General features: G+C 40.7%; 1 protein-coding gene across 1 annotated transcript in view; it reads right to left on the reverse strand.

Moving 5' to 3' along the window:
- LOC119953769 (myosin-4-like) overlaps positions 1-13,632 on the reverse strand; it is a 40,284-nt gene that overhangs the window by 14,107 nt on the left and 12,545 nt on the right. The window contains exons 13-33 of the mRNA XM_038778384.1: positions 13,066-13,184; positions 12,813-12,962; positions 12,535-12,705; positions 12,127-12,427; positions 11,953-12,023; positions 11,679-11,766; positions 11,391-11,508; positions 11,169-11,292; positions 10,738-10,874; positions 10,337-10,592; positions 9,988-10,230; positions 9,712-9,888; positions 9,470-9,615; positions 8,821-8,911; positions 8,349-8,738; positions 5,468-5,594; positions 5,254-5,372; positions 4,793-4,989; positions 4,521-4,704; positions 3,452-3,617; positions 1,568-1,692 (exon numbers count right to left, since the gene is read on the reverse strand). Coding sequence (XP_038634312.1) covers positions 1,568-1,692; positions 3,452-3,617; positions 4,521-4,704; positions 4,793-4,989; positions 5,254-5,372; positions 5,468-5,594; positions 8,349-8,738; positions 8,821-8,911; positions 9,470-9,615; positions 9,712-9,888; positions 9,988-10,230; positions 10,337-10,592; positions 10,738-10,874; positions 11,169-11,292; positions 11,391-11,508; positions 11,679-11,766; positions 11,953-12,023; positions 12,127-12,427; positions 12,535-12,705; positions 12,813-12,962; positions 13,066-13,184 — 3,500 coding nt within the window. The remainder of the gene's footprint in view (positions 1-1,567; positions 1,693-3,451; positions 3,618-4,520; positions 4,705-4,792; positions 4,990-5,253; positions 5,373-5,467; positions 5,595-8,348; positions 8,739-8,820; positions 8,912-9,469; positions 9,616-9,711; positions 9,889-9,987; positions 10,231-10,336; positions 10,593-10,737; positions 10,875-11,168; positions 11,293-11,390; positions 11,509-11,678; positions 11,767-11,952; positions 12,024-12,126; positions 12,428-12,534; positions 12,706-12,812; positions 12,963-13,065; positions 13,185-13,632) is intronic.

The raw sequence follows: 13,632 nt of genomic DNA on the forward strand, positions 1-13,632 counted from the left end.
TCTGCGACTTAACTCCATATACCTGTCTTTGCCCCATATCCCTTACAACATTTTGTTCACAAATATCTAACAATTTAAGATTTAAAATGAACTATTGATCAAGCATCTATTTACAGAAGAGATTTCCAAACTTCTACAATCCTTTGTGTGTAAAAGTTACTTGATGATCAACTACTGAAGAAAGCTGGCTATACTTAAAGTTGGTCAGTCACCAGGACCAGATCAGACGCATTCAAGGAGACTGAAATAAATAATGGTCGAAATTGGGACCACTAGCAACAATCTTCCAATCCACCTTAGATACAGAGGTGATGCTGGAGGACTGAAGAATTGAAAATTACACTTAGAAAAATTGTTGTTTAAAAAGTGATGCAAGGAAACCCTGGAGGCTATAGGCCTGTTAGGTTAACTTTGGAGATGGTCTTTAAAAATTTCTAATCTCTGACAAAATTAATCGTCACTTAAAAAATAATGGATTAATTAATAAATGCCACAATGGATTTTTTTCAAGGTAATGTGTTTTTTAAATAAATACATGGATAGATTGGAGAAGCTGATGCAGTTCTCATTGGAGAAAAGGTTGAGAGGGGATTTAATCGGAATGTTCAATAACATGAAGCTCATGGACAGAGTAGATAGGGAGAAGGTACTTCTATTGCTGGATGGGTAGAGAATGAAGGAACACCATTTTAAGTTGTTTTTTAACTTAGAGTACCCAATTCTTTTTTTTTCAATTAAGGGACAATTTAGCATGGCCAATTCACCTACCCTGCACATCTTTGGGTTGTGGTGGGGGGGGGGGGGAGGGGGAGACCCACGCAGACACTGGGAGAATGTGCAAATTCCACATGGACAGTGACCCGGGGCCGGGATTGAACCCAGGGCCTCAGCGTCTGATGCAGCAATGCTAACCACTGCGCCACTGTGCCACCCACGACGCCATTTTAAGTTGACTGGCTAAACAATCCAAAGATGGCATGAGGAAAAACATTTTTCACGCAATGACTGGTTAGAGTCTGGGATATCCTGCACGAGAGTGTGGTGGGGACAGATTCAGTTGTGGCTTTCAAAACATTTCAAGTTATCTGATGATAAAACTTTGCAGAGCTACAGGGAAAGGGTGTGAGAATGGGATTGTCTGAGTTGCTCTTGCAGAGAGCCGTCATGGATAGAGTGGGCCAAATGACCTTCTTCTGTGCAGTAACAATTCTATGATTTTGTGTTTCTTTGATTCATGATTGCAATCGAATATTAGCTTCCTGATGTCAAAATGCACAAATATGACTTGTAACATTTGAGTTTTAAAAGTGCTTTTTGAAAAAATTATTGTAAAAACAGTAATCCTGGTTCAAAGTTATGCCAATCAGTAATAACTGACAATACTGTGTATAGATCCATTGGTTTATCTGTCAGCCAAACGTAAAGAAAACTATGCTTAGGAAAAGTCACCCATGAATTATACTCAGTAGACACCATTTAATGATTTATTTTCAAATGATGACTAAGTCTAAATTTAAATTTAAATTTCTATTGTGTAAAGATGTTTTTTTTAAATTATTAGTTTTACCTCTGCTTCCTCCAGTGCTGCCTGAATTTCACTCTTCTCCTGCTCAGCAATCTTCTTTGCTTTTTCTAGCTCATGGAGGGCCTTGCTGCTTTCAGCCAGATGCTCAGTCAGATCAGAGATCTCCTCTGGTTTATGAAAATAAAATCAAATTAGACCTATTTTGTGTTGATAAAACTAAGATTACCAGACCATTATACGGTTATACTGATAAGGCCCAGATTATGTTGAGAAGAAGCCCTAGAAATAGTAGATCCATTGGCGATAATTTTCCAAAATTCTTTGGAGTTTGGAATGGTTCCAATAGATTGGAGGGTAGCTAATATAACCCCACCATTCAAAAAGTGAAATTTAGAGAAAACAGGGAACTACAGACCAGTGAGCATAACGGCGGTAGTAGGGAAGTTGCTGGAATCCATTATCAGGAATTTCATAGCACAGCATTTGGAAAGCAGTGGTATAATCAATCAAAGTCAGCATGGATTTATGAAAGGGAAATCATGCTTAACAAATCTCCTGGAATTTTTTGAAGATGTAACTAGTAGAGTTGATTCAGGAGACCCAGTGGATGTGGTTCATTTGGACTTTCAGAAGGCTTTTAACAAGATTTCACATGGTAGATTACTATGCAAAGTTAAAGTGCAAGGGACTGAGGGTAGTGTCTTGAGAAAGCTGTTTAACAGACACGAAGCAAAAAGTTGGAATAAATGGGTCTTTTTCTGATTGGCAGGCAGTGACTAGTGGGAGACCGCAGGGATCTCTGCTAGGATTCCAACTGTTCATGTTTATTAATGATTTGGGCAAGGGGACTAAATGTATTATCCCCAAATTTGGAGATGATACAAAGTTGGGTGGGAGAGTGAACTTTGAAGAGGATGCAGAGATACTTCAATGGGACTTGGACAGGCTTATTGAGTGGGCAGATGCAGTAAAATGTAGATAAATGTGAGGTTATCCATTTTGTAGCAAAAATAGGAATGCAGATTATTATTTGAATGGGTGTAAATTGAGAGAGGTGGATACTCAGTGAGCCCTTGGTATCCTCATGCGTCAGTCGCTGAAAATAAATGCGCAGGTACAGCAGGCAGTAAAGAAGGCAAATGGTATGTTGGCTTCATAGCGAGAGGAATAGGGATGTTTTATTGCAATTGTATAGCGCATTGGTAAGGCCACACCTGTAGCATTGTGTGCAGTTTTGGTGTCCTTATCTGATGAAGGGTGTTCTTGCCATGGTGGGAGTGCAGCGAAGGTTTACCAGGCTGATTCCTGGTATGGCGGGACTGTCATATGAGGAGAGACGAAGTTGGTTAGGATTATATTCATTGGAGTTTGGGAGGGTGAGAGGGGATATCATAGAAACTTACAAAATTCTAACAGAATTAGACATGGTAAATTCTGAAAGAATGTTCCCGATGGTGGGGGGATCCAGAACTAGGGGTCATAGTTTGAGGATAAGCAGTAAGGACTGGGGTGAGGAAAAGTTACTTCACCCAGAGAGTGGTGAATCTGTGGAATTCACTACCACAAAAAGTAGTTGACGCAATAACGTTGTGTAATTTCAAGAAAGAATTAGATAAAGCTCTTGGGGCTAAAGGGATCAAAGGATATGTGGGGGGGGGGGGGGGGCAGGATCAGGGTATTGAATTTGATCATCAGCCATGGTCATAATGAATGACGGACAAGCTTGAAGGGCTAAATGGCCTTCTGCTTCTATTTTCTATGTATGTTTTATGCACCCATGATGTGTGACTGATTCCTTAAAAGTGAAAAGCATAATAGGCAAGAATCGCATTTTGCTATAGATTTTAACAGCAATGCAAACATGTGAAATGCATTAATATTAAAATTCTCAAATGCTTAAAATTATAAGAAAAGTTTAATACTTACGCTGCAGATTCTTGTTTTCTCGTTTAAGAGTTTCAAGTTGATCCAGAGACTCCTCGTATGCATTCTTCATCTTGAAGACCTCAGTACTCAGACTGCGGGACTCCTTCTGGGCTGCTTCCAGTTCAGCCTGGGTTTCCTCAAATTTCTGTTTCCAGTCTGCCAGGATCTGTGGTGGACAATTGGAAAAGGTACAAATGTAGTATGAGAAAGTAGTCCCATCTCAATGCTGATATGAGATGATAGTTGGGGAATATGGAGTGCAGATTGCAAGACTAGAACTAAACTTTGGGATGCAACTCAGTCTGCCTGTCTCAAAAGAACGTAATGCATGCACGTTTAAACAGAAGGACAAAGGTCTACTGCTGAACGATTATATTTTATTACGCAGATCAAGGGATGGTATTCGCTTTCTTATGACACTAAAAAGGTTGAGTACTATATTTTTTTAAAGTCCAGGCAATGTATATTTTGAGTGCATTTAAAACTTGTTTTTAAAATATGGAAGAGAAGTAGCTATTTCAGCTCCTTGAGTTTGTTTTGCTATCTCATTTGGTCATGACTGACCATGTGCCTCAACTTCATATATCCCCTTCCCGACACAATCCTGATAATTATCGATTTCAGGCTTGAACATTTTGATTTAGACTGCATTCACAGCATTATTGGGGATAAAGAATTACTCCAGCAGTTGTGAACCTTAAATGTTATTGGATGGTTTCCTGAAGGGCTCTGTCCATTCAAAAATCCAGTCTAATCCTCACAAAGAGATATTATAGGTGGTATTTTCCTCCCCCTTCGTGACATGTTCTGCAGTGGTGGAGTGCAGCTCATCAGTGGATCTTCTGGTCCCACCATTGTTAACAGAGTTTCCCATTGAATGCACCCCTCACTGCCGTGTGGTGCACTGTCAGCGGAATCATAAGGCCCTGCCAGCATGAATGGCCAGAAAATCCCGCCCATTGTGTCAATCTTGTATCTATCCACAGCTGAATTTACTTAACATTAATAAAAAATTGGTACTATGAATAGAATGACAGAGAATGAGAAACAGTAATAAACAAAATCTTACCTTATCAAAGTTCTTCTGTTTCTTGTCAAGAGCTGCTGCTGCTGAGTTTGCCCTCTCCACATCTATCATGAGATCCTCCACTTCATTTAGCAATCTCTGTTTTGTCTTTTCCAGTGAAGCACATTTGGAGTTCACAGCCTCAATATGCTCTTCTGCATCCTGTAGACGCTGAGCAAGCTTTTTCCTGAAATGTACAAAACCAAAGGTGTTGTAATAATACTATTTGAAACAGAATTCTGTCGGAATCCAAACTCACATTCATTATAACATACTTGGCCTCCTCCAATTCCTCTGTGCGCTGAATTGCATCAGTTTCATATTTTGTTCTCCACTGAGCAACTTCGCTGTTGGCCTTGGACATGCCACGTTGGAGCTCAGCCTTTGCCTCCTGTTCCTCTTCATATTGCTCACGGAGCAAATCACAGTCATGGCGGGAAGACTGCAGAGCATGTGCCAAGGCACCCTTAGCCTGAAATAATTACCAAATTGGATGATGAAATAATAGTTAATTACCTGTGATCATTACTGCGCAAATAAATAGTGATACTTTGCTTCTTAACACCATGATTAGAAATATTGCCACTTGCAATGGTAGCATATGAGGTCAATTACTGAACCATTAAATCACAAAATGTAATATTTTATAATGTTGCGCATTGGACAATTTTAATTAATTACATAATATTTTCTTTATAAAGCTGATATAAATTAGTTACTTAAATTATTCTGGTACCTTTGTTTCTTCCTCCAGCTGTCTCTTAAGCTCCTCAATCTGTTGGGTGTATCCTTGTTTGCCTCTTGTTAGCTGAGATACCAAGGATTCTTTCTCCTCCAACTGGCGGCTCAGTTCACCTGCAAATTAGAAGTGAATCCAAGCAAATAAATTGTAAAATGATGTTATATTTTGTAGGCACCAAAAAATAAATGGTTATGCAATCAATCAATACCATTTTCTGTTCCAAGACGTGCTTTGTGAGTTGATAAATCGTTGATCAAACGCTGATGCTCATCATGTTTGGTCTTCAGTTCACTGACCTGGTCCTCAAGAGATCGGGCCACTTTCTCAAGGTTTGCCTAAAGCCAATATATGGAACATTCAAAAGGTGTGAAACCAAACAGACAACAATTATTAAGCATAATTAAAGGAATTGCAGGTAGCTTGTCGAGTGATGGCAGGGGAGAGCGGAGGGGTGGCCATTTTGAGTGGGCCTGGGCAGGAAAGGGGATTGGGGGTAGGGATAGTTTTGTGATGGCGGACCCAAAGGGAGGAGTGGTGTCAGAAACCCCCGGTAAGGATAGTCACTTGGAATGTGCAAGGGTTGAATGTTCTGGTGAATTGATCGTGAGTGTTTGCACACCCGAAACGTTTAAATGCAGAGATAGTTTTTCTGCAGGAGAAGCACCTGCAGATGAAGGATCAGGTGCGGCTGAGAAAGCAATGGGTGGGACAAACTTTTCACTTGGGGTTTGATTCCAAGTCGAGAGGGGTTGTGTTCCTATTTAGCAAAAGAGTGGCGTTTGTGGTGGCCAGCAAGGTACAGGACCCAATGGGTTAGTATGTAATGGTAAGCCGGGATTTGGAGGGAGTGCCGGTTGTGTTAGAAAATGCCTACGCGCTCAATTGGGATGATGTGGAGTTGGTTCAGGTACATACAGATGCAGGACTTTGTGCGGAAGGAGCTACCCTCATTCCCTCAACTGCCCGAGATTACCTTGCTGGATAGATTGTTAACACAGAGAGCTGGGAGATGGGAAGATTGCGGACATTTATGGGTGGCTGGTGAACACGCAGAAGGCTCCAACTGAGGAGATGAAGTGGAAGTGGGGGAAAGGGCTGAGAATAGAATTGGGATGGGGAGGGGTGTTTAGAGTGAAATTATGCACTGGATGAATGCAACATCATCCTGTGATGGGATGAGCGTGGTACAGTTTAAAGTGGTGCATAGGGTTCATATGACATAGCTCGTATGATTCTTCCAAGACATAGAGGACAAGTACAAGGGATGTGGAGGGGGGCCAGCAAATTATGTCCATATGTTTTTGTCATGTCTGAGCTAACAAGGTTTTTGGCGCCTGATTTTTGAAGCATTGCGGAAATCGTGGGGATGAAGATGTTGCCGTGCCTGCTGGTGGAGATCTTTGGAATCTTGGGACTGCCGGAGCTACTGGAAGTGAGGGGGAACTAATATTGCGGCCTTCGCCACTTTGATTACCTGGTGGTGAATTCTACTGGGGTGGAGGTCAGTGGAACCACTGATGGAAATGGGGGAGTTGGCGGTGAGAAATGGTGGAGTTCCTTAAGTTGGAAAAAATTAAGTTCGCTCTCAGAGGTTCAAATTTAGGGGTTCTTCGTAAGACGGATGATGTTCTTGTGCCTATTCGAGGACTTGTTTTTCGCCAACGAGTGGGTGGGAGGAGGAGAGGGGAGATGGTTCGTTGGTGGGGGGTGTTAAGGGGGGAAAAGGGGGAAAGTATGTCAAACTGTGTGCATTGTGTTATGTTTTTGAACGATTATGCAAGAGATTCTACGTTTGGGAGACTATGGTTCTCCCGCCGGAGGGAATTGCAACTGACTTACGTTCACCCTGGGAGAGAAAATCATGAAGCAATTCCACATCCCTTGCCATGCAAATTCATGCTTGACAAGGAATACAAAGGATTCCCAAGGGAATTCCGCGAATGAGTCGCCATTATGAGTGGGTGGCATGATAGCAAACTCCCACATACAAATATCAACCATATCAAAGAACAATAAATGCATTTCAATCACACGCTTGAGTGATTCGAACGCACTTATTAATTAGAATGCACTTACCTCTTTTTGATGTAGTCAATGTTTGTAAACATTGGGGTTTCACCACAAAGTCACTCATCCATGAAGGGGATGAATGAATCAAGGCTGTAGTTGGTTTGTAGAAGCTGTCAATCACAGCCCACTACTAGAAAGAAATGAATTGCTTGCAGATAATGGATCTGAGGGGTTGAAACACAGGTCACAGATGTTCTACTTCGAGAACTGGACATGTGGAGCTTCAGGGTAAGTGTTACAGCTGTAACATTTCCCACTACCTCTGTCTGGACTGCTTTCTAGCTTACAGGCAGGGACCCCCTCCCTTTATTCAGGAGGTCTCTGTGATTGATCCATTTAGTTAGGGGGTCTCTGTGGAGGTTTCCTTCAGTTAGGGGGTATCTGTGGGGGTTCCTTCAGTTAGAAACTCTCTGTTGGGGTTTCCTTCAATTAAGGAATTTCTGGCAGAGAGGTCTTTCAATGAGAGACTCCCTAGTTGGGGTCTCCTTATTAAGGGGATCCCTAGGGGGGTTTCCTTAGTTAGGGCATCCCGGGGAGGGTCTCCAAATTAAAGAGGTCTATAGGGAGGGCCTGGTAGAGGACGGGTAGAAAGTTAGTTCATAGTAGGCAGTGGGTAGCCCTTGGATGGCCTTTGGGGGCAACTCACCTAAGGAGCTACCCCTCGTGGTCATGCTGGTAAATACCAGAGTTGATACCCACGTGATTCCCAGCCCAGCGGACCGGAGAATAGGGTATCGTGCCTACTAAATGGATGCAGATGGGTCATTAAGATCTATTTGCATTCCTTTATATCCTCCTGCTTGCGTGTGGCCATCAACCTTAATCCAAGTGTCAGCGGGGCCTATCTAGATTTTCCCCCACGCCCGATTCTCCAACCCAGCGGGAAGCACGCTTCAGACATCCCATACGGAGAATCCAGCCCCATGTGTCTTGTATGCTTTGGTTTGGCATAAAATTAGTGTTTTTAAAAAAGCATTATTATAGGAAAGAGTAAGATCCAGCAACATTCAGAATCATACCTTATTTTTGGACACAGATTCCATATTGCTCGCAAGGTCATCAATTTCCATCTTGAACTCACTCTTTTCCTTCTCAAGTTTCTGTTTCACACGTTGCAGATTGTCGATTTGTTCCCCAAGCTCTGCGACACTATCAGCCTGCTTCTTACGAAGAGCAGCAGCCGTGGCTTCATGCTGGAGGGTAGATTCTTCCAGATCGCGGCGCATCTTCTGAAATTCTGCTTCTCGTTTCTTGTTCATTTCAATTTGTGCTGCAGTTGCACCACCAGCTTCTTCTAGTCGTTCACTGATCTCTTCAAGTTCTCGGGAAAGATCAGCTCTCTGCTTCTCAGTCTTAGCACGAGAGGCACGTTCAGCTTCAATTTCTTCTTCAAGCTCTTCAATACGAGCCTTAAGATGAATATGCATTGATTATAATTTCAGAACAAGTAACATCAGTTCATGCACAGATTTAACAGGATGTATAAATTACCTGTAATTCTTTGATCTTTTTCTGCAGTTGTGACCCCAAAATCTGCTCATCTTCAACTTTGCTTAGAAGTTGGCTGATCTCAAATTCCTTCCTTTAATAATGAGTGAAAAATTGAACGAAATCACTCAATTACCAAGTTGCTGTATTAGTAATGAACTAGTACAAATCAGTTTTCGCTGACATGCTGAGACTAGGGAGTATTTAAAATGCAACCTTTATTCTTGATTTAACAACACATTACTCCCAACGAAGGGTCCTCTTGTTTGAACAGTGACACTAGCCTACATCCACTAGATTGGTAATGAATGTTTCAATGACTAACGTTTCATAAGATCATGCTAATCACTGGAAATACCCTGAATGATGTGTCAATGTCACCAATAATCTAATCAATAGAACAGATGGATAGAACAGGGGCTGGTTTAGCACACTGGGCTAAATCGCTGGCTTTTAAAGCAAACCAAGGCAGGCCAGCAGCACGGTTCAATTCCCGTACCAGCCTCTCCGAACAGGCGCCAGAATGTGGCGACTAGCGGCTTTTCACAGTAACTTCATTGAAGCCTACTCGTGACAAGAAGCGATTTTCATTTTTCATTTCATTAAGAATTCCAGCAAAGGAATGTACACAAAAAATAAGATAAATACTGACTTTTTCAGCTTCTCATCCAGTTGCTGCTTATCATTTTCCAAATCCATTGTGGTTTCGTGTGACAGCTTCAAGTCACCTTCAAGCTTTCTCTTAGCGCGTTCAAGATCCATGCGAAGTTTTTTCTCCTGCTCCAGAGAACCTTCAAGCTTTTTAAGGAAAAAAATTACTTTTATTAGAATTTACATCAAATAATTTCAGTATCCTCAAATCCATTTGACCATGTTGTATTTAAGTAGACTTACATCATCAACTTGTTGTTCCAGCTTAGTTTTTGTTTTGGTCAGAGTGTTGACTTTGTCTTCCTCTGCCTGAAGATCATCTAGTGTCTGCTGATGGGCCTCTTGGAGAGCTTTCTTTTCCTTAGTTACTTTAGCAATGCTTTCATCAAGAGAAGCCATCTCTTCAGTGAGGTTTTTAACCTATGTTCATCAGAAATAAAGCATACCGAATAATTTAATGAAATATAGTCAACACATATGAACATTCAGCAGTACATTTTTAAAATCGCCTATTTATACCTTGTTCTCAGTAGCATGTTTTTCTTTTTCAACTTTGGCTAAAGTGAGCTCCAAGTCATCAATATCTTTCTTCAGTTCTGAACATTCATCCTCCAGTTTTCTCTTCTTAGCTGTGAGTTCAGCATTTATCTCTTCTTCATCTTCTAATCTTTCATTAGCTTCTTTCACTTTTGCCTCCAGTTGAATTTTATTCTTAATCAATCCCTCACATCTTTCTTCTGCATCTGCTAGAGTTTCACCTTCCTGCAGAAAAATGACACTATGAATTACTCCGGGGTAAATTTTTAACACTTCCCACACCCCAAGTTATCAACAGAATTTATTCTATTAGGACTTTGAATGTTGATACCGATTGGACTTGGAGTTGTAGATCATTCTTTTCCTGTACAAGAGACACCATTTTCTCTTCTAATTCCTTCCTTCGTGCTTCAGATTTGGCAAGTGCCTCCTTAGTTTTCGCAAACTCATCTTTCATATTTGCCATTTCCTTCTCAGTTTCCGCACTCCTCAGAAGAGGTTTGATCTTGAAATACAATTGCATCCATGGCCAGTGTTTGACATTTGTGAATGAACGGATGTTGTACTGTAGAGTGAACAGTGCTTCCCTGAAGAACACAGTTAGACAGAAGGACACAGTTTATAAGCATCCTTCTATAGATTATGTATCAGAAGAAACTCATGTGGTATTATATAAAAGATTTTTTTACTGACAAATTTACTTTTTTGATGTTCACGTGTGATAATGTTTACCTCCTTTCCATCATTTTCTTAAATTCAACTCGCATTAGGAATCCACGGCACATAGCTTGTGTGCGGGTAACGAGTTGCGCCAACTTATCATCTCTCATCTCTTCAAGTGTACCCAAGAGGCCAGCCTTGAAGAACACCTTAAATAAAAAGGACAAGTTTACATTTTTAAAAATAAATTTACAACATGTAAAATAAGTTACTACATACAGGATTGCATATTGGACACTGGAAAATAATTTACCCGTTTCCAATTTTTGCCGTTTCCAATTTTTACCAATGTATTGTCCATGCCTCAGATAGTTGTGTCAGCGTGGTGTGGACTGGGGTGATTCTCAAACTAAATTGAAAACTGAGTTTCCCTTGGGGGACATTGTTAAGTTTCATCATCCCATCATTTCATACGAATAAAGTTAAGTTTAAAGTACTCTTACCTTAGTGTGTCCAAATTTATACTGTGTATGATCTACATCAATGGATCCCAGCAGTTTTTCAGAAGCTTTCTTGCTATCAATGAACTGGCCTTCAGGAATGGCACTCGCATTAAGAACCCTGTATCTGTTATATTAAAGATATCTGTATATTAGTTTCTTCTCATAATGTACTCATCATTTTGATGCACCAAAAACTGATGTAGAGTTTTTGAGATTAATTACCTTTGCTTGAAGTCAGCATAGACGATCCTGCTTGGAAATCCCTTTCTGCAGATTCTGATACCCTCCAGCACACCATTGCACCTCAACTGATGTATGACAAGGGAGTTCTCCATATCACCTGATGGATGTAACATAATAATCATGAACAGGATAAGGAGGTTGAGCCTCTTCATGCCCATTTCAAAACCAGGTGTTTGCAACCATATCAAATTTTACAAGTAATGTATTTTCTGCAGAAGAAAACAAAATATAATTTCACAGTGTGTAGAGGTAGGGAATCACACTTGCCTGGTGTCTTTGTCTCATTGGGTATTAAACAACGCACAAAGTGTGGATGTGTGGTTCTCAGATTAGCCATCAGCTTGCCTAAGTTTTCCTGTGAGGTGAACAAGAAAGTAATTTGATCTCCAGTTTTGTCCCATGGTATTTGTAACAATAATACAAGACTGACTGACAGACTTATTGATCGTGCTTGACACAATCAGTGTGTTGTTAGCTGACTTCATTTTATTGAAACTATTGTAAAAATTATTGTAAATATGTATGTTAGAGAAAATCATACCCTAAACAGAGCAGATACAGTCTGGAAGGAACCACCCTTCTTTTTTCCACCTTTCTTGCTGGCGGCTTCAGCTACAACGAAGCAACAAATTAGTTTGTTCTATGCTGATAAGGAAATGGGAGATGCAATGTGAACAAAAAGCAATATCAATATTTGAGGGTATTAGAAATTTACCTTCAGCCGATACTACGTAGAGAAGAGCCAGTAGTTTCACTGATGATTTCTGGAAGAGTCCAATTACAGTTTCATTCAGGGGATCCTTGTTCTTGTCCAGCCAGCCAGTAACATTGTAATCCACGGTGCCAGCATAATGCATCAGTGCGAAGTGAGCTTCAGCCTTTCCTTTGGCAGGCTTGGGTTTCTGGAAGTTGTTTGACTTACCAAGATGCTGATCGTACAACTTATTCTTGAAAGTCGTATCTGAGGCCTTGGGGAACATGCACTCTTCTTCCAGGATTGAGAAGATACCCATAGGCTGGGGAAATGACAAAGATAGTTGACACAGAGACACTGAAACAAATAAAATGGTGCCTATAGAAATGTATTTCAGTTCTCGTTCATGCGTTGCTTGATATTACTAACCTTTTCAATGAGTTCAATGCAAGCAGCCAGATCCATACCAAAGTCAATGAATGTCCATTCAATTCCTTCCTTCTTGTACTCCTCTTGTTCCAGAACAAACATGTGGTGGTTGAAGAACTGCTGCAGTTTCTCATTGGTGAAGTTGATACATAACTGTTCCAAACTGTTGTACTGAATATGTAGAGAAAAATAATGTTTTATTTAATTGTTAGGTTGTGTTTTTAGTGCTGTAAAGTTTCAATAATTTATTTTGTTGATATTTATGTTCTGATTCTTACATCAAAAATTTCAAACCCAGCAATATCCAGCACACCAATGAAGAACTGTCTGGCCTGTTTTGTGTCCAATTGCTGATTGATACGGACAACCATCCACAAGAACATTTTCTCAAAAATTGATTTGGCAAGGGCGCCAACTGAGTTGTAGACCTGAAAGAACACAATGCACATTTTAGCCAAAAGCAGCAGCCCAAATCAAATGTATTAAATGTTGACACACATGTTATTTTAGTAAACTTATTGGAAAGTATACCTGTTGAACAGTTTGACCTTTGGTCACAAATTCATTGCCAACCTTCACTCTTGGATAACATAAAGCCTTTAGCAAATCTGCAGAGTTGAGTCCCGTCAGGTAAGCAACCTTGTCGGCATCTTGTAAAACAGAAAGTACAATCCAGTATGTTTGTGTATAACATCTCTTTTTAAATTTAGAATCCTATCATGCAATAAACATTGAGAATTAACATTTTCTTCTGTTTAATGAAGATGTCCTACATCGATGCTGGGAGGTCTTGCGATGTAGGGGCTAGCATCTTTGCCTTGACGTCAGATGCTCTCGGTTTAAGCCCCACTGCAGAGCTTGATGGCCAAGAAAAGTACATTCATATGTGGGCAAATAGGTTGAGTATCAACCTGAAACTCCTTTCAGCACACACCAATGACAGACACTAAGAATGGGAGAGACTCCTAGTCAATCATATGATGGATGGAAAGTTGGAACCTCTACCACTATTATCCAAGGGTGCAATTCTCCGGAATTCTAAGTGTGGTAGTGAGCGGGAATTGTCGCAAGCTTCCCGGCGCTCTGCCCAGCGAGGCC

Source organism: Scyliorhinus canicula, chromosome 18 (assembly GCF_902713615.1).
Source record: "Scyliorhinus canicula chromosome 18, sScyCan1.1, whole genome shotgun sequence".
Lineage (NCBI taxonomy): Eukaryota > Metazoa > Chordata > Chondrichthyes > Carcharhiniformes > Scyliorhinidae > Scyliorhinus > Scyliorhinus canicula.